The sequence below is a fragment of the Ictidomys tridecemlineatus genome, chromosome 9 (assembly GCF_052094955.1).
Source record: "Ictidomys tridecemlineatus isolate mIctTri1 chromosome 9, mIctTri1.hap1, whole genome shotgun sequence".
In the NCBI taxonomy this organism is placed as follows: domain Eukaryota; kingdom Metazoa; phylum Chordata; class Mammalia; order Rodentia; family Sciuridae; genus Ictidomys; species Ictidomys tridecemlineatus.
Genome location: NC_135485.1, coordinates 32,400,383 through 32,420,675, shown reverse-complemented (window position 1 = coordinate 32,420,675; position 20,293 = coordinate 32,400,383). Strand labels below are relative to the sequence as shown.

At 37.9% G+C, this 20,293-nt stretch overlaps 1 protein-coding gene across 4 annotated transcripts in view; it reads left to right on the top strand.

Moving 5' to 3' along the window:
* Positions 1 to 20,293, top strand: part of Atp8a1 (ATPase phospholipid transporting 8A1) — a 213,943-nt gene that overhangs the window by 34,877 nt on the left and 158,773 nt on the right. For 2 of the 4 annotated variants that reach the window (XM_005319955.4, XM_005319954.4), the window contains exons 5-7: positions 2,215 to 2,260; positions 14,127 to 14,167; positions 20,207 to 20,280. In XM_005319955.4, coding sequence (XP_005320012.2) covers positions 2,215 to 2,260; positions 14,127 to 14,167; positions 20,207 to 20,280 — 161 coding nt within the window. The remainder of the gene's footprint in view (positions 1 to 2,214; positions 2,261 to 14,126; positions 14,168 to 20,206; positions 20,281 to 20,293) is intronic. The other 2 variants (XM_040292494.2, XM_005319953.4) reach the window with 1 other exon arrangement.

Below are 20,293 nucleotides of genomic sequence, written 5' to 3'. Positions count from 1 at the left end.
TCACTTTCTTGGACAAGTTACATGACCTCTCTAAGCCTTAGCTTCCTTACCCTCAAGAGGATTTAACAGAACTCTCAAAGTTTTTGAGGGAATTAAACGAAAACAAAACAAGATCAGCATTGCAAAATTGAGTATTCTAAAGTTCATAATACTGTTAATACAGTTAATGGCGTACTTTCAGTCACACGTCGTTGATAATGTTAAACGATTCACTATCTTTCACTAATATTAAATGAATTTTGGTTATAAGACAGTAGACTTATTTGAATTCAGAAAATGTCTTTTTTCCAAACTCTTAGTTTTAGAAGAAACAATGATCTCCTATGATACACAGTAAGATGCTTTCTCTTTGTAGTCACAAGATTAGACTCTGGCTAAATGCTTATGTATATTCAACACCCTTCTTTCTTGATAAGTAACCTAACTTATTCCTCGGAGGGAAGGCTAAGAGAGAGATGCTCCAATGTGAGAATTCTCTGCAGGTGGAAAGTCATGTTTAGGATCATCTTAGGTTTCACTAAGATTAAATTTCCTGTTTGAAGTGGAATGTTTCATTAGTTAGCTTTTATTTGTCTCCTTCAGTTGAAAGTCTAACCATTGCCTATCATCAATTGTACATTATTTTGGAAATATTTGTACCTCTTTTGAATATCTAAATTTTCCTCGGACTGTTATTTTGAACCAAAATTTACCTTTGATTGCTTTCTGACATTCTTAGAATCTTTATTAACAAAGCAACACACAAAAATGAACCTTTTTGTAGTTTTACAATTATATTCTCTACTGTTGCTATAAGTTTAATAGAACTTCAAGAAATAATTTAAGATTAATTTCTGGCAAACTAGACTTTCTTTGGGAAGCAGTAATATGCCTATTAAAAGTTGACAAGAATATACTTTTATTAGTGAGTATTTTATGCTGAGAAAGACTTGTAGTGTGTTCCTGCATATGGATTTGGTAAGAATCATTTTCAACACTTTCCACAGAGGAGTTTTGAATGCTCTGTTTACATTTTGTGCAGTTCAATGGTGATTGATTGGATGAACCAAGTTTATGCGACCAGCTATTATTCCACTTCTCCAGGGTGTTGCTGGAACTCAGGAGTGCTGATCTACCACTCTACACTTTTCTCTTGGAGAGTTTTCATATATGCACTGAGATTCCAAAAACCTTGTTATTTTTTTTTCTCATATGGAAAACTTTGGAACTCTCTTGTTTTACATTTGTCCCAGCTTCTGTGGTAGTCGGTCATTCACAGCCAAGTTTGACTTTGGCCTTCCTATGATAGGATCTTTGAGCAAAGAGTTAGTTACACTCAGCACTTTCCTGCAGCATTAACAGAGTCTGATGTGTTCTGCTTAATGCTTGCTGTAAGTTTCAACAGAAGCCAGAGAAAACCTTTTCTTGCCACTTAAATTCTCACCTTTCCTCAGACCTCTGTTCCTTTTTTTTTTTTTTTTTTGACCCACTGCTATAAACCCTTGTATAAACCCTTGGCTGGTGTAACCCTTAAAATTCACCTGCCTGGACTTAGATTACCTCACCTTGTTAGCCATTTAATTTTGTAGGTGCCTTGGGGACAAAAGAAAAGAGGACCCTATGATTATGGTCACACGTGGTTGTGGGTGATGTTGGAAATCTGTGATGAGAAGAGGCTGTGTGAAAGTGGTAGACGTATTAGGTTCTAGTCACTGACAGACATCAGCACATCATTAAATTATAGAGGATATTGTAGTCAGCTTAATTAGATAATGAATTTCATAAGAAGCTGAAAATATTACAATACTATTATTAAATGGTAGCTATTATAGATAATTCTCCCGGGCAATTTTTTTAAGTGAGTTATTTAAGCACAAGACTAAATCAGACTTCCAGTTCCAATTTTTCTTGTACATTAAAAGTCTATTCTGTGCTTATGTAAGATCCATCTGAGGACCACAAACCTGTGCTGATGTGGAGGAGCACTGTGTAGTGATTCTGTTACTAGTGCTTTCGGATTTAAAGTTCCAGAGTGCCCTCTCCTCCTTTCTTTCAATGCACCCCCCCCCCAGAGATGTACATACTGATAACACTGACATCCATTATTGACATGAACCAATGAAACCTGGAGAAACACAACTTAAAGAAAGCTCTTTTTTTTTTTATTTTTTGGTAGGGTGCTCTTTATCAATCTCATTCACTTTTTCACTGTTATTCTTTTTGCTTTTAAACTAGAAACGACACAAAGCTGATAATGCGGTGAACAAGAAGCAGACACAAGGTAGGAATTTTCCATCTGTTGTCTCATATTTGTCAAGTCTATTCAGTAATATCTACAAATCTCTTTAATTATATATAATTCAATGGAGAATACTATGTCTTTAAGTTTTCATTCCAGAGTAGATTGCTTCTTGCTTTGTGGCATTTGTTAGCATGACACTTGAAGTCGTATTGGAGTGATTTATAGTGGTAATGCTTTTGAAAGACAACATTTTAATGGATTTAAGTGACTCCTAGCAATGTGCTCCCAAGTATTGTCCGTAAAATCTACAGTTATTTTGACAGTGTTAAAAGCTATAAAATGTCTGTTTGTTTGTGATCTACAGATGTTTCCCTAGAAAAGAGTTACAGAAAATAATCTGATGTATTGTTACTTGGGTGCAAAGTGTGTGGGAAGCACTTTGAGGTATACTATATATGCAGATAAAATATGCCCCAGAAATAAAGAAAATGATTAAAACCAGGCAAGCTCCTGGGGAATGTGTAGAATGTTGGCGTGGATCTTTTGGTTTGGGTCTCTGTTTGAGCAGCCCAAACCAAAGTGACCTTCAGCATAAGCAAAAAGACTGTCATGTGCTCCGTTTGAAAACAAAACAAAACAAAACCCAGGAACTTGCAAAACAGACACCTTACGCCATCCCTCAGCTTGCCCCCTCTGAGAGTTTTGTTTCTCTTTGAATTTCTCTGATGTGTTAAGGATCAGCTAAGTTTGCTGACATTATTTGGTTGCCATTATTTTTATGAAGCCCTGTTAAAATGCTCTGATTCTTTCTCATCGTTTCCCAACATCGTTGCCTTTTCTGATGATTGTTTTTTGTACACGTGAGGAAGGTGCATCTATTAATCTAAAAATTTGCAGAGTATTTACTGAATTTTATTTATTATAAGATATACAAAAAACAATAAATAGGGATTTTAAATTCGAAGAGCTGACAGCCCATTTGTAGAGATAAGTATGTGAACAAACAAATAAAAGTACAAGATATGAGAGGATTTCTATGGAAGATGAAGGGTTCAGATGCATGGTCTCATTGTCTTACTGCATCTTTGTGGCAAATGATGTTTTCCATGTCCAATGCTATAGAAATTCAAAAGGAGAAAAAATTGTAGCGCTTCTTCAGCTATATCTTGAATTTGGAAGGGATTGTAGATGAGCAGAGAGACTAGGGAAGTCAATTTTGCACCTAGGTTGAGTAGGAAAGGAGAGGTAAAGTTGTCCTGAATAGAAAGAAGGATGTTGGATTACTTTCTTGAACTGTGTGGAAAGGAGATTTGTATCAGACAGAACAAACACATGATTTATAAAGGTAGGCTGGGGCCAAACTTTATGGGACCTTGAGTGCCAAGCCAAGGAGATTCTGACATATATATATATATATATATATATATATATATATATATATATATATATATATATATATATACTAAGTAGCTATTGAAGGTTTATGAGTCAAAAGGGAACGGACAGACAGGTTTCAGGATGGAGAGCCGAAGGAATCAGAGTAGGGGACCGTGTCAGTCAACTTTGCATTGCTACGACCAAAATATGTGAAAGAACAACATAAAGGAGGAAAAATTTATTTGGGGCTCACAGTTTCGGAGGTTCAGTCCACGTATAGCCAATTCAGTCCCAATGCTGTGGAATTAAGGTGGGGCAGAACATCATGGCAGAAGGCCATGGCGGGGAAAAGCTGCTCGGCATATGGCAATCAGGAAGCAGGAGGGTAGGGAGGAACTAGGACAAAATGTAATCCTGGAGAGCATCCCCAGTGACCTACTTTCTTCAGCCACATCCCATTCACCTAAAGTTGCCACCCAGTAATCCATTCATATTATTAATCCGGCAAATGACATGATGTCTCTCATAACCTAATCATTTTCCCTCTCAACATTCCTGCATCATCTAACACCTGAGCTTTACGGGAAACCCCTCCTATCCAAACCATAACCCAGTTTATTAGAAGCCTGGAGACCAAGCTATTCCAGGAGTTTAGGTGTAAAGGGACAATTATAGCAGTTGAAGGGGGAAAAATTCAGATGTTTCAAGTCTTGGTATCTTTTTTTAATTTTCATTTTTTTATTGATTGTTCAAAACATTACAGAGCTCATGATATATCATCTTTCATACATTTGACTCAATTTGGTTTTGAACTCCCCAAATACAAATTGCAGACTCACTTCTGTTACATACTCACATTTTTACATAATGGCATATTAGTGACTGTCGTATTCTGCTACCTTTCCTATCCCCTACTATCCCCCCTCCCCTCCCCTCCCCTCCCCTCCCCTCCATCTTCCCTCTCTACCTCCTCTGCTGTTGTTCAATTCTCTCCCTTTTCCCCCCCTCCCCCTTGCCCCTCATAACCTCTTATAATTTTGTGTATCACTGAAGGTCTCCTACCATTTCCATATCCTTTCCCTTCTCTCTCCCTTTCTCTCCCCCCATTCATCTTAGCTTACTGTTAGTCTTTTCCTCATGCTCTTCCTTCCTGTTCTATTCTTAGTGGCTCTCTTTATATCAAAGAAGACATTTGACATTTGTTTTTTAGGGCTTGGCTAGCTTCACTTAGCATAATCTGCTCTAATGCCATCCATTTCCCTGCAAAGCTATGCACAATGGAGTATTATGCAGCACTACGAAGTCTTGGTATTTTTGACAGTGTGAAGTTTTTGCATTTCTTGCCCTGATGCTCAGAATACTCAGGACAGGTTTTGAAACAGACGTATGTAAATATTTTCTACTCCATCATGTGTTCTGTAACAGAGACTCTTCTCTTCAGTGACGGGCAGTTGTTTGTTTTCAGGTAGTGGCCCTAGAAGCCCCTGTGGTACAGTGGAAGAACAGTGGCTGTAGCTATGGTGATTTTAGGTGACCACAGCTTGTATTGCTGCTCCCTTCAGAGAAAACATTCTGTTTCTTGGTTATCACTGTTGGTTCATCAATCCCCTTCATGGATTAATGGGATTAGTTCTGCGGCTGAAATGAAGAATAGGCAAGTAAGAGGAAAGGATTTTAAGTGTGTATAAAACCATTTCAAAAATAAAATATTAAGACTCAGGTATAAAAACCATTTTAGTCAGCACAATACTAGGAAATCCCATACCCAAGAAATTATGGCTTTTAGGTTGATTCTTGAAGTTATTTTCCAAGGGATTGATTGGCCTCTTTGGTTTTATTTCCTTTTCTTCTCTTTGTCCCTCCCCTCCCCTCCCCTCCCTCCTCCTCTTCCCTTCCTGCTCCCCTCCCCCTCCTCTCTCTTCTCTCTTCTCTCTCTCTCTGTCTAGTTTCAGAATTGGTGGTTTTCTTGCTTGGCAGTTGATAGGTAACAAAAATGTTTGAATAGGGTACTGTTTTCTGTCAGATAATTCAAATTGCTGAATACTGAAGCCATCTGTTATCATTAGACCAGAACGAAATTCAATTTACTTTCCTGAACTGAGGCACTAGTGGATGTGTAGGAGTAGGAAGAAGGATATTCATGACAGGTAATTAATTTTTGACAGAGATTTAAATATTAAACTTAAATTTTCATTTTATAAATGTTTACCAAGACCACATAATATGTAAGAGGACATCTTTCCCTCAGATTCAAATATGAACCCTTCAGAGTTTTTGAATACAGAGATGACTACTTTCTCCCCTTATTTTTCATTGAGGCCCTGAAGCGTATTTTTTCTTCTTCTCTCATTCCCTAGAGCCTTTATAAATATCAGTTTGTATTTTCAACAATTTCAACCACTTAAGTGCAGACTGGTTCCTGTCTAACACCTTATTTTTACCAATTAAATAACAGAGTTTGAACCTAACTCAGAACTTAACAAATAGGCTGACCTTATCCTCCATACCTGTTTTGAAGGAAAACACTTCTTGCCATGGAGTTATGGAAGCTGGTTAAGTAGATGGTTCAGTGACGATGCAAATGTAAAATTGCATATTGCTGCCCAGGAACCTTGTTGGCAAGGGAAGGCAGAGTACGGATTGATGCTCAGAAGTCCAAGGATGTGAGTGAGCCTTGAGTTTTGTGGTCCACTCTTACCAAAAATTGTGACTGCTTCTCTTGGCTCCTGGTGTTTTGTTTTTGTTGTTGTTTTGTTGTGTTATGGTTTATGCAAAATCTAGTCAGGAACTCCACAGAGTTCAGGGCCAGCCTCTTACTCACCATTGTGTTTCCAGTACCTCCCAGCTTAGGGTGCTTTCTTAGCCGGTGCTCTGTATGTATAGAGCTGATAAACAAGTGTCCAGAGAGATATTTAAATGGGGACAACAAAGGAAGAACAGAAGCTAGAAATGTAAGGAGCCTTCTTGAAAACTAATCATCTGGGCTGGGAACAGGATGAAAAGCAGCATCTTCATAACACTGTGTCCCAGACTGTTTCACAGGCACTCATAAATACTAATATGGCAGAAGTTCTTGCTGCTTCTTTGCCTTCTCTGTCAGAGTCATCACATCACCATTCGCGCTTGCTTTGCCCCCTGTGAATACAGTGCTGTGTCCACTCATCATTTCCATATCGCAGAGCCCAGGAGCTCTGAAATATCCAGAGTGCCTGGTTTTCCTTGCATCTGGACTTACCTTCATTTTCTCTGATTTCCTCCCTCAGGATCTGAACTCAGCTTCTGACATACTGTCTTCCATGTATCTACACGCACAGGAGGCAATCTCTTGCTGTTTACCCTAAATTGGGTTGTTTTGCCCAATTTATCTCTGTAGACATTTGTAAATTATAAGTTTATAATTGCTATTATGATATGTAAATTGAAGCCAGACCCCAAATGAATTTATTGTAGTGGTGGTTGAACTGGTTCTCTTTTTTAAATTGTGTAACTATGCTCTCATTGTTGTATGATATGGTGTGAGGACCAGTATGCTAATATTTGAAGTGAAATGATAGTTTCTCCTAAAATCATAACATAGAGGCTTGGGAAAGAACGGAGCTCATTTGTAGACTAGGGTATTTGGGGGAAATTTAATGAATAGATGTACTTTTAAAAACCCCATGTGCGGATGTACTCCCAGAAGTTGCTGTGTGTACATTCCGCATGTGGGAAGGAGTGGGAGATACAGCAGCCCGTTCATTACCTGGTTTGATGCTGTAGTTGAAGGAAGGGACCAGGGAAACAACTCCACATCATGTACAGCCACAAGAATGGGATCCTAATTAGAATAATTCATACTCATGTATGTATAATATGTCAAAAAGCACTCTACTGCCATGTATAACTAAAAAGTATTTTTAAAAAGGTGGTGTACCATTACTATGATTAGATTAGTGCATTGTTTTATTATGATAGTAGGCAATATGCTAGAATAAGTCTTAATAATGAAATTTTGTTCCATTATTTAATATATATTTTTTAGAAAAGTCAACATGAAATTCTTTTAAATGAAGCACATAGCTTAAAATAACCAGTCTTCTCCTCTCACCCTGAGTTCCTCCCCAGAGCTTGCCTGGGGTAGAATTGGAGATGGCTGACAGCCAGTAACAAGGGTACTTGCCTGAAGGACACCTGGTTGCTTATCTCCCACTGGAAACCCTAGAATCCAGTTCCCTTTTTTTATGGAAAAAGCATTGAGGTAGTGTAAATTGCATGTGTTTTAGGGTATTAGGGCTAAAGCAGGGCAGAGTCTGTCTAGCTTAGGTCAGTTTCTGTGCTGTACAAAAGGGTATGTCATGCTAAGGAATTTAACATGGCACCACTTTCGTGACCTAATGAAACAGAGTGCTGGTGTTTTTCTCCCTGGAGGTTCCCCCCCCCCACCCCGCCCATGAGAACCATCCAATGGGCCTGAACAGGTGTTCTGCTGCATGTGTATCAACTTACCCATGAATACTTCTTAGCAGTTACAATTTCCATGATGTTCAGGGTTAAAAATCAAACATATAGCCTAAATGATTTCGAACACCTAAAATGCTATTAATGTGCCTCACAAATATCACGTATCTGTCAGGATTATATAAATTGAACTGGTTAGATAGTTTCAACAATAGCTGTGGAAGCTGTGGGCAGGGAGGAAGTATGTATTTGTGGAGAAATATAGCCCCAGCTTGTGTTTCATTTGTCCTAGAAACAAAAGTTGCACACAGGAGCAAAATCCACTGAGGAAATTTGGGAACATAGTTCAAGAGAGAGAGAGACTGGACTCAGGCTTGGCTTTTGACCCTGCTCTTAGCTTCTTTTCCTGCTTGTACATATCTCACTCACTTTGTCTTCTGTTTTTTAATTTAAACAAGTCATTCCACCTTCATGGGTACTTTCCTCCCATGTGTTTTTGCCAAGCCCAAATAAATTGCATGTCCAGATTTCCTGGGGAAAAAACAGGTGTGAGTCCAAGGTAGAACATTTGTTATTTCACTTCAGTAAGTCTTTATTGAACATTTTCCTTGTATAAGACTCTGCAGAAAATGCAGAGGGGAGCAAGGCTTCATTCTTGACCTACAGGAAATTAGAATTATGGGAGAGAAGATGAAGTCTGATATACAAGGCAGAAGAAGTGATAAGGACTAAATGAGAGAGGTGGGATTCAGAAGTATCATTTGAGAGGTTCATGAAGGACGAGTAGAATTCCAGTACACAGAGAGACTGGGTGGTAGCATGGGTGACCCAGGAGGAGGGACTACAGTGGAGGTGGGAAGACATGAGCATAGTCAGAGAAGCACAAATGATGCATTTTGATAAGAAGCATAGATACGTGTCAGGGGCAGGGATGCGGAGGCAAGTTAGGGTCATATTTAGGAGACTTTTGAAAATCAGGGTGAGAAATATGTAGGGAATAAATGAAGGGTATGGCAAGGCTCCCAGTGGACTTTTAAAGAAGAATCTGATGGCTCTGTGGGGCTGGGATCGGGCAGAGAGACTGATTTTGGATTGATTAGGAGAGAAACTGGCTGGAGAGTTGATTAACTGGACTCCTCAGTTGGAGGGTGGTGATGACAAGAAGATAGAGGAAATGCAGAGACTAGATATGGGGGGATGAGAGGAAGAGGGGGAGCCCTGCCCAGCACCAGATGCTGCAAATTGAGAGGAGCAGCACTCTACACCTGTTAAATCAGCATGAAGAAGACAAGAGCATTACTGTTCTTAACCAGAGCTCCAGTTCTTAACTGAAGAGGAGTTGAACTATGAAAACTAAACCCACATTGTAAGGAATTGTTGAATGATTGATTAGTGAGGCCCTGGGGGAGCTTTTTCTTTCAAGATATTTTTCAGTTAAGTGAAGGAAAAAGTGAATGATTGATGACTTACATATATATACATCCGTATTCTTCTTGTGAGTCACTGGTTCTTAAGCTTGAACGTGCCTCACAATGCCCAGGAGGGTTCATTAAAACATAGACTATTCCTGGGAGTCACCCTAGAATTTCTTCAGGCCTCGAATGGGGCCCCAGAATTTTATTCTTAAGAAATGTTCACGGATGCTGGTGGTACTGGTGAGGGCCCACACTTGGGGGCCTTTGTAAAAGTTTTATAGATGAGTTCAAAGGAATATCAACTGATTTAATACCGACATGAATAACAGAGTCAAGAGAGAGGAATTCAGGAAATTCCCCTTTGTTCTTTGTGTGTCAGTAGATGATAATGATTCAGCCAAGCTCCTAGTGATTTAATTTGACCTTTATAGACAAGTTTACACAAGACAGTCTTGTGCAATGTCAATTTGTGGCACAGTGAGGCTCTTACCTTCAAACTATCTTTGGAAGTAAGATTCTCTTTAATGAATGGTTTATATGGGTATATCGGTTTTCTTTCTTTGCTCGGATCAAAACCATAGTCTCAGCTGTACTCTCCTGTGATGTAAAATTCCTCTCAAATGCCGACTCTAGGCAGGATTGGAGCACACTATTCCTCTTGTAGTTTTTCTGCTCTCTGGGGCATCCTTTTGAATAACTTGCCTCTCCTTTCCCACTTAAAAAGTGACCTGTTGCCCAAGACCTGTTGCACTTTGGGTGATGTCCCTAGTGACAGACCATTTTGCCTAGAGACTTGGGCCGTGACACTCTCTGAGAATGTAAATGAGCACCTGCACCTGGCAGTGTTGGATTGAGTACTGAGAGGGCCACTTCATCCAGGGCTTTTGATTGAGAGGTACTCTAACAGAATGCCCAAGGTACTCTAACAGAATGTTTTCACTTCACAAAAGAAACCCATTACAACAAAGCTGCCAACTAGTATTCTGCTAAGTAAAAACAGATTCTCTTTGAGGTATTTGTTGAATGTCTGAGCCCTCGCAGGCATTCTGTCAGACTAATTTGGCTGTGTGGAAACTAAAGCAGGTGTGTTTGGATGCAACTGGGGAGTGATGGGGGAGTTTTTGCATTTAAAAGCATGAGCTGCCAAAGCACCTAGACAGGCCATTCTGTCCCCACACGTTCCAGTTCCTCTTCACCAGCATCCTTCATCATTTCCTCCAGAAGCAGAGTAGAAGCTCCATGAACTTTTGTCCCAAGAAAGCAAGTCTCAGCAAAGGACCCAGCATTGTTCCCTGCTTCCTTGACACTAGCTGGAACTGGGTCACAGGAGGTCACTGGTTAAAAATAAACTAGGTTGCTATTTCAGTTGCCAGCAGATTACACGGGATGATGTTTATTGTCATTGTTCTAAGAATTGGATGCTTAGGAACCAATTCCAAAAGAAAGATAACAGTGAATCCTGGCATTGATGTGTGTCCTTGGCCAGTGTTTTAAGTCTTGTGCAGACACTATATATTGTGAGCTGGTTTTTAACTTCACTGGAATCCTGAACTGCTCTCTGTATCCTAAAATTGGTCTAAGGTCAAGTCTGGAGAAGCTGTGTACTTCCTTTCTTGGTTTCTGAGTTTAGTTTTTGTATTTCAAGAACAAAATTAATGGTGTGGGGTGGAGGGGGCGGTGGATTAGAAACACCTCTTCATTTATAACAAGCTTCTGAGCAACACAGGTCCTACAGACCCAGAGAACAAGTACTTTTTTAAAAAAAAAAAGTGATTCTATTTAGGTCTCAGCAGAGGGACCTAAAGGTGATATATATCTTCATTAATCCAAGCCACTGCAGGCTCCAGTGTTAATACCAAATACTCATTAGATTGACAAAATCCAAGTGATTGTATATATCTGGTTCTATAGTCAGTGAAACTTGGTATGTTGCTGGTGAGAGAGAAATTGCTGTAGATTCCTAAAGAAGTAGTCTATATCTGATAAAAGTATCAACAGAAATACTCTGGAGCCAGCAATGCTTCTTACAGGATTTACTCCTATAAGACACAATCATGTAAATATATTTCAGTGTTCTTTGTGGTGGTAGGAAAAAAGGAGAAAACCAGAATTTCATCAAGAGAATAGTTGAATGACCAATGATACAGCTATTATCTCGGGTGTACCTAGAAGTCACATGCTAAACCTTGACCACAATAAGGATAAGACAGACTAGCTGGAGATTTATAATGTGCTGTGTTTCTCTAGTTTGTCCTTAAAGTATTATATGTTAAGGGGGAAAAAACAAGTTGCAGAGAAATACAATTCAAAAATGAATGGGAAAAAAGCAAGCCTGTCCACCATTATCTGGGGAATGGTGCATCTATTAGCACTCCTAACCTTGAGAACGTGGCAATGAGATGAAGAGAGACTGTCAGCTTTTCCTTTCTGCCCCTCTGTCATACTGTTGGACACGTGTTGATTTTGTAGTTTGATAGAAAGCATCATAGACTGATTATATATTTAAAAGTTTCTTAGATGTAAATTTTTGCAGGAGGCTAAGTTTTTTTCCAGTTTCTCTCTCCAATAATGGATTGATGGAAATATTTGTGTGGAGGGTGGAATGTACTGTTTGGGGTGGAGGCAGAGATCTGATAAAGGTCAGGTGGGAAGGAGGCAAACAGATTAGAAAGTGGAGGAAGAACGGATCCGGATCCGTGTGAGGCTGAGAGGAAAAGAGCAGATTCAGAAGATAGAGCTGGGAAGCAGGTCTGGAGAACCACTCTCAGTGGTCTTCCGTGAAAGTGCCACTGGCATCCACCATGCAGAGTAGAGCGAAGGCTCCTTGTAAGCTCTGTCTGTTGGGTCTGAGAAGCCTGTTGTGACACTTCTGTCCTGTTGAGTGGAACCAATGAGTAGGTCAGGGCTATTTTTAGATGTGAACTAGCCAACATCTGTGAAGTGGCAGCATAGAGGATGAGTTTCGATGGCAGAGCTAGAAGGGGTGGGCCTGAGCTGGCATCAGGGACTGGAGCATGTTCGTGCACCTCATGGTTACCTAACCACGTGCAACTGCTTGCACAGTACGGGAAATCTGAGTAACTTATAAAACTGAGAAGTCTATTTTAAACAAATGTTTAAATAGTCCATCGGCATCTTTTTATAGCTATTTTTTCATTCAGTCAAAACTCACAAACCATAAAGTTCACCATGTTAAATCATGAAGTTCAGTGGCCTCTGGTGCATTCACAAGATTATGTGCCCATCACCACTGCCTAACTGCAGAACATTTTCACTACACAGAGCCCGTCAATTTCTAGCTTCACCTTCCTGGAGGCCCTGACAACCACTAATCTGCCTTCTGTCTCCACGGATTCGTCTGGTCTGGATGTTTTCAATCAGTGAGATCATGTGATGGGTGGCCCTTCGTGTCTGTCTTCTGTCACTCAGCCTGTCTTCAGGCTTCATCCATGTTGTGCTGTCAGCACTTCATCCTCTTTCTGGCTAAATAAGGTTCCACTGAATGGATCTATTTGCTTATCTGTTAATCAGTTGATGGACATTTGGGTTGTTTCCCCTTGGAGGCTATTGTGAGTGAGAACTGCTGCACTGAACATTCCTGTACAATTTTATATGAAACATGTTTTCAAGGCTCTCAGGTATATGCTTACGAGTGGAATTTCTGGGCCTCTGGTAGCTTTGTGATGAACTCTTCTAGGAATTGCCAAAGCGTTTGCCTCTACGGCTGTGTGTTCAAAGCCATCTGCATGTTGTTTTTAACATGAGATCTACTAGGGAGAGGAGTTTTATCCTTAGTAAATCTATGTTGCTATTTCCATGGCTTGGCTTCATATGGTCTCAAACACACAGGCATATTAGCGAGTCCAGCATTCCATCTAGCAAGTGCTCTCCCTGAGCGCCTTTGTGTTGCTGTGTGGTGCCACTGGGAATGAGCGTGAGCAGAGCAGAGCAGCTCCCTGGTGTCGTGAAATGTGTGGTGTCGGGGAGCCACCAGCCATTAAGTAATCCTCTCCCCGCTAAATGTATAGAAAATCTGGAGTAAATGCTCAGAAGGCAAAGTGCATGGGGGCCCATTTAGACTTGGGGGTAGGGCAAACAACTGGTGTCCACAAAAGGTCCCCTGAGAAAGTGGTGTTCAAATCAAGATCTGGAAGTTATGTAGAAGTTAGTGAGTTAAGTTAGAAGTTGAGATGGTGGTGAATGGGCTGGTGGAGTGCCCCTGAGTTCAGTCCCTGGTACATGCCCCACCCCCACCCCCCCCAAAAATCCATTACTTACCTGCTTGTGACTCTTTTTTTTTTTTTTTTTTTAAAGCACTGCTGCTGTTGTAACATCTGAAATGTGTCCCTCCCTTTTGCACATGTTTTCTCTGGCTTTCTCCTTCAGCCCAGCTCAATGTAGTACTTCCTCTTTGGGCTGAAGGAAAGTTTTGTGACTCTCACGAGATGGCCCTCCATTAATAACAGGTCATTGTGCCAGCTGAAATTGACATTAGAAGTTTGTGTTTCTTTCCATAATTTTACATGTCCTTATTATCCTAATTAGTTTTTAAACCTGTAAAATTGCTACTAGCTATTTAATTTGAAGCTGTTCATTTGAATGACTGTTTCATCATAAGTAGCCTTTTCTTAGGTAGTGAAAAATGTTCTTAAAAATGTCGCCTTTTCTCTTTCCAGTTTTGAGAAATGGTGCTTGGGAAATTGTTCACTGGGAAAAGGTATGCATTGATTTTTATTTTGTTCCAGGAGAAGAAATGCATAGAGGTGTATCTAGTAGATGAAATTTTTGTATATGATATAAGCAAAAGACAAGAATTCCACTGATACCAAAGCTATTTATTAATTGATGTTATGACTATACATATGGACTTTCAGTTAGTCACATCTATTTAGCATTTCTGCTCTATTCTAGAAAGATGATTATTTTTAAAAAAGTAATATCTAAAACTCTTTATTTCTCTCATAGTATGTTTTGAGGTGTTTTGAGTGCTGTTTTCATAGATTTTATTTAACCATGAGCTGTTTTGTCTCGTAAATTTTGCTTTAATCATCTACTGTCCAAGTAAAATAAATGTTAGGGTTCTGATATTTCACATTTGTATTTTTTTTTTACCTCAAATTCATAAAGTGAGAGTGATCACATTCAAATACAACTAATTTCTTTTTTAAAAAAAGTCATAAAGCCTAAGCATTGTTGTTCAGTGAACCCAAAATCAGTGACATGACTTCACAAGTTAATTGGCTCATAGAACCTCTAGCATAGCAGTTAGTGAACTGAGTCATAATTTAACAAATGCTATCCAGCTGTTCGTTTTCAGACCTCATTTTCAAAAGGTAAGCGAGTATTATTAATTCTCCCTTAGTTCTGAAAGATTTACTCTCTAGTCACCCACAGATGAACAGCCTATGTAACTTGGTAAATGACTTTTTGGAGGCCAGGCCAGTCTGTCAAGGGGACTTTGTTTCCTGGGATTGCCAGGACACAAGGGGTGCGAGACAGTATCCTGCTAGGACAACACAGGTGTTACCCGCAATCGATTTATTTGTACTCCATTTTCTTCTCAGCTGATTTAAATCCTGTGTTTGATCCTGCCTTGTGGTTTTTATGGTTACTTGGTGTCCCTGCACAGATTCACCCCTCAATAAAAGCTTCATTGCATTTTTATTAATTTTTAAATCAGTTGCTAGACATCTCCTCTTCTGGATAGTAGAAAATTCTCATCTCTCTTTTTTGGTCTTTGACATAAGAGTAACAAAGAGGATAATGCCTTGATAGTGCTTTCATTATTTCTGTCCTAATTGTCTCTGTTTAGGAAGAGCAAAACAAAACCAAAGGTGTAAAAAGCACTTCCAAAGTAAATTTCTTTAAGGGTCTTGTATGGCACTTGTGGATTTAAACATCTTGGAGAAAAGATAGGATATAATTAAGTATAACTTGAATTGTATTATATTTTCATTACTGGCATTGTCAGTATAGTTAATATAAATGCACGTCCTAAGAAATTAACTTATCAGTTTATTATCTTCTTACCTAGACTTCTTGCTGAGTAAATAAAGTGATAAAGTCAGGAGATAACCATCTACTACTTCACTCTAAAATTAGCCTTTAAAATTGCTTAGTGGGCAGCCAATCTTTCAAGAATGTGTTACTCTACATGGATGATTGTAATGCTTTGTTAATTTTTTAAAAGTTTTTTTTTAGTTGTACGTGGACACAATATCTTTATTTACTTATTTTTATGTGGTGCTGAGGATACAACCCAGTGCCTCACACGTGCAAGATTGGCACTCTCTACCACTGAGCTACAGCCCCAACCCACTTTGTTAATTTTTGACAGACAAAAATACTGGATCACCAGCCATGTTTACCCATGTTTACCCATCAGGGTAGTTTTTTTAGTTATCTTAGAGATCAATGCCACACTTAATGTGGGTATCACTTGTTGAGAGGATCAGATTCTAAGTCACCCAAAGCCACCCGGCTAAAATGAACTGAAGTTATTTAATAACTAGAATTAGATAATTAATTATAACTCATGAAAATTGATTTGGTCATAAATTCAAAATTAATGTATTCTTGTGTTGGTGATATGGGGAAAAAAGGTCTTCTCACTGGCATGTGGGATACTCACAGATAAACTTTAAAACCTATGTATGACCTTTGTAAAGAAATCATCTATCCTTAAAGATTTACGTATATATACAAAGATGTCATATTCTTTGAAAAATTAAAATATCCATTATTCTAAATTATTAATATATTATAATCTCAGGAAATTTACATTTTTTTCCCTCGTGAGTTGACTAATTTATCTGATTTCCAAAAATAAACAGTAGAGAAAAATAGAACAATGAAGAACTATGTGCTAAGATTGACTGTAAGTAAGATAGAAAGTTATTAAAAGAAAGTGGATATATTTCAAATATAGAATAGCAGGGGATAAATAGGAATAATATAGAGTAAAATGCAGTGCCTGAATTAAAGTCTGTTTAATCTTTGAAAAAGGTTAAACAAAGCAAAATAATTGGTAAAGTGATTATTTAATAATCACAGAGCAGCAGTTTCAAGTAATAATACTTGAATATTTAGTTTATAGCTAAAAGAAATTCCAACTGGATAAAATAGTTAAATGCTAAAATGCTGTTTTTGAATCACATACAAATAGAATAAAGACATTAATAAATATAAGAACAGTATCTTGAGATCTTTGGTATTTGATTACATAAATCTTAAAACAAATACAAAACAGAAGTTACCAGGAATAAATAAGCAGGGAATATAAAATGTTTGCACCAAATATGGCAGATTAAGATCTTTGTTATTGCCCACTTTCATTTCCTATTTATATAAGTAAGAGGATATATATAAACAACCAAACTCAGAATAATAATCAACCTGTTAATAAAAGTTGCAAATTTAAACAACATTGATGTCTTTGCCTGCTATATATTCAATAAAAACAAGTTCACTTGTATTTCAAAAGCTTTATTTTATATTTTATTCACATACTATGTGGATTAGGAGTTTGGCTACTCATATTGAGAAACATAAGAAAGAAATTCTGGGAATTTATCCCAAGAAAATAATTATAATGTAGGAGAAAATATCTATATACCTAAAATGTTTATTGCAGCACAATTTTGTGTACATGATATGTATGCAACGTTGCTAAAGTAGTTCTTATTTTATAATTAAAATAATTTATAAACAAAATAACTACTTCTTAAAGTAGTTGTATCATAAATAAATTACGGCATTCTACATAGTGTTTTTGTGACAAGTAAAAATTGTGATTTTACACATTGTGGCAGCAACAGAAAAAAATTCTAATATTCGTTCAATAAATGGTAGTTGATAATATGTGCCAGGCAGTCAGCTCATAGCAGAAAACAAGATATGTAAGAGTTTCTGTGTCATAGAATATGATCATGGTTGAAAAGAACAGGTCTCTGAGTGCTGAGATACCAGCCATGTGAAAAATGGCATATTGAACCCATGGGCAGGCACAGAGCAAGCTGACATGTTTGGCTTAGCCAGATCACCAGACTTTTTCTTAGTGTATATAATATTTTGTGCAATTAAAAACAAAATCAGTAAACCAACACTAAAAGTGTCGTCCACATGCTGGGTAATATATGAGAAACCTTTGAGTGCTGGGCTTCACTTCAGGGTACTTTCCCGGCCATTCTAAATGTGTGGCTACTGAGGTTGCTTTTTAATGTTCCTCAGAGGACTTAAAAATTTGCACAGCATACTTGTAGTCATTCACAGATGGGCAGACTTTAACTCTCAAACATTCATGGTTCATCCCTCCGGTTATTGCCCTGAAGTCTTTTCCCTGTTGCAGAAGGTTAAGTTTCAAGTACCTGGTTTTAAAAGAAAGTGTTGAATGACAGAGCCCAGACAAAGAACTGCAGTTCTGCTCTTAAAAATGTCAGCAGTGGCTTCATCCACCCTCTCCACAAAGACCAGTTCTTCACATTAAGAAGCAGCTGAGACTGTTCACAGGTTTCGAGATACATTCAAATAGAGAATTTAGGTGAATAACCCTGATACAAACACATTCTTCTGACTCCGTGGGGAAGCATGGCATGGTGGGCTGTGTCGCTTTGTAGAGTTGCCCTAATGCATGAAGTTTCCATCACAAAATGTGCTTTTCTTTGTATTAAGACTCTTATCTCAAAATAATGCTTAATAAAAATATAAATATTCTAAAACCTATAATTGGGCAAAGTTTGATTTTTAATTATTCAATTATAGTTTGATAATCTCATCCTTTTTCATAATTTTCAATCACAGTTGCTCATGGTAACAACTTGAGAAAGTGAACCAAAAGCCTAAACTGTTACCTTAACTTTGGTATTTGGGAGACTGAAAATGTTTTGTCATGTTCCTCCCATTGTAATACATGGGCAAAGCATTTTTGCCATCCTGGCTTTTTCTTTTGTTCATTTCTTTTATGTTGGAAAGGAGAATGCCACATTAGGAGCTCAGAGCCCAAAGGAATAAGAAATTCTTAGATACCTTTGAGAAATTTATCTAAAATGTAGGCAAGTAAATTCCCTGTGTTCTTTAAGGAATGTGAGAACTGCTTTAGCATTTAGTAGTTCTTGGTTTTCCAAGCCACTGGGTAATGACAGTGTGTCCTATAAAGTGTTAATATACTATTCAGTTTAATTACTGTAAGGGCTCCTTTTTGTCTTATGAAGAATGAAGATGTTGAGAAGCGGTGCAATCAGTTGAGGGTTTTTGTAAGTCTTACTGATCAATTCTAATGATGTAGATGGATGAGGTCCTGATTTTATGAAGCATATAGTTTAACTGGAGAAGAAACATTAACCTATCAGAGGTGATTGCAGAACAATTAAATGGGAACCTGGGTAGCATTATAAATGTCATGACTACAGAGAATTTATTTTTATTATCTTACTGTAAGTGGATGCCATTAGAATACTATCATGGCACTTTTTTTAAGTTTACATTGATACTTAATTTTTAAAAATTTTTTTGTGTTTTTTCCTTTTTTGAGGGAGGGAGTTTTAATTTCAAGGTCCTTGGCAGTTTTTCAGGCAGTCCAAATTTCAACTAAAACAAGTCATTTTGAGTCAAGGCATCCAGAGTTTCCCTACTTGGGTAACCAGCATACATATATCACAGATTAGAAGTTCCCACTCCACCATCCCCCCCACACTCACAACTTTCCCTAACCTGTTTTTTCCAGCATATGAAGAGGAACAGAATGGGGCCCCTCTGGAATGATTTCTTATGTTTCCCACTAAGGACACCATTCTCTCCTTTCCCCCAGTAAACCATCATTTTAGAATTCAAAGATAAGTAGGGAGAGGGAATAACAAAACATCTTTAACAACAACAACAACAAAAAAGACTTTTCTTCCCTGTATTAAACATAGAAAATGTAAGTAAGAGGGTTACATTTGTGATCTAATAGGAATGGCTACCAGCATAACTTGGTCCAATGAATTAAGCCAGATTGTTACTTAGTTGAAGTTATATTATTTTCCAAAAGATGCATAACAGACCTGACACTTAAATTACTTCAAGTTCTGGCCATAGGTCATCTTTAATTTTTCATCATGCCATGCTCAGAAAAAAAAAATGTTAACACACTGGAAAATAAACAGATTAGGCTGTTTATTTTTAACATGAATTACATTGATAGTTTCAGTAAATTTACTAGTGTAAACATGAAGCTTTGCCAATAATCAGGTAGTCAGATGTGCATTAGCTTTTCCACTCACTGATCCTGAGCAAATATTAGAATCTCAGATTCATTTTCTTCCACTCTAAATTATGAATAGGAACTAATACTTGTTTCCTAGAGGTCATTGTGAAAGGTAATGATCACCTATATGATCATTTTTCCAATCAAGTGGAGATTTCCTTAAGTAGGGTAAAGTTTTAGTGGCTGAATTCCTCCCTTTTACTTTTATGTCAAAGAGAGAGAATATGAGAAATTGAGATGTCAATTAAGTAGGTAAAATGGATCCATTGATTTTATTAAGATAAGTTATTTATAACTGAAAAAAAAGCGCAAAGATACAGTGTTCATTTTTTAAAGGATTCTCCCACCTCTGGCCTCACTCCTAGACAGTTTTTTGCCATTTTTGTGAAGACCAGTGGTTCTTGTTTGCCAATAGCCATTTTTTTCCTGTATTCTGTGCTTAAATACAATGGGTTGTGTATTTGTAACTATCTTTCTATGCAGATAATTAACCAATTCCCAGTTTTCTTTCAGGTAAATGTTGGAGATATAGTTATAATAAAAGGCAAAGAGTATATACCTGCTGACACTGTACTTCTCTCATCAAGGTAGAGATACCTA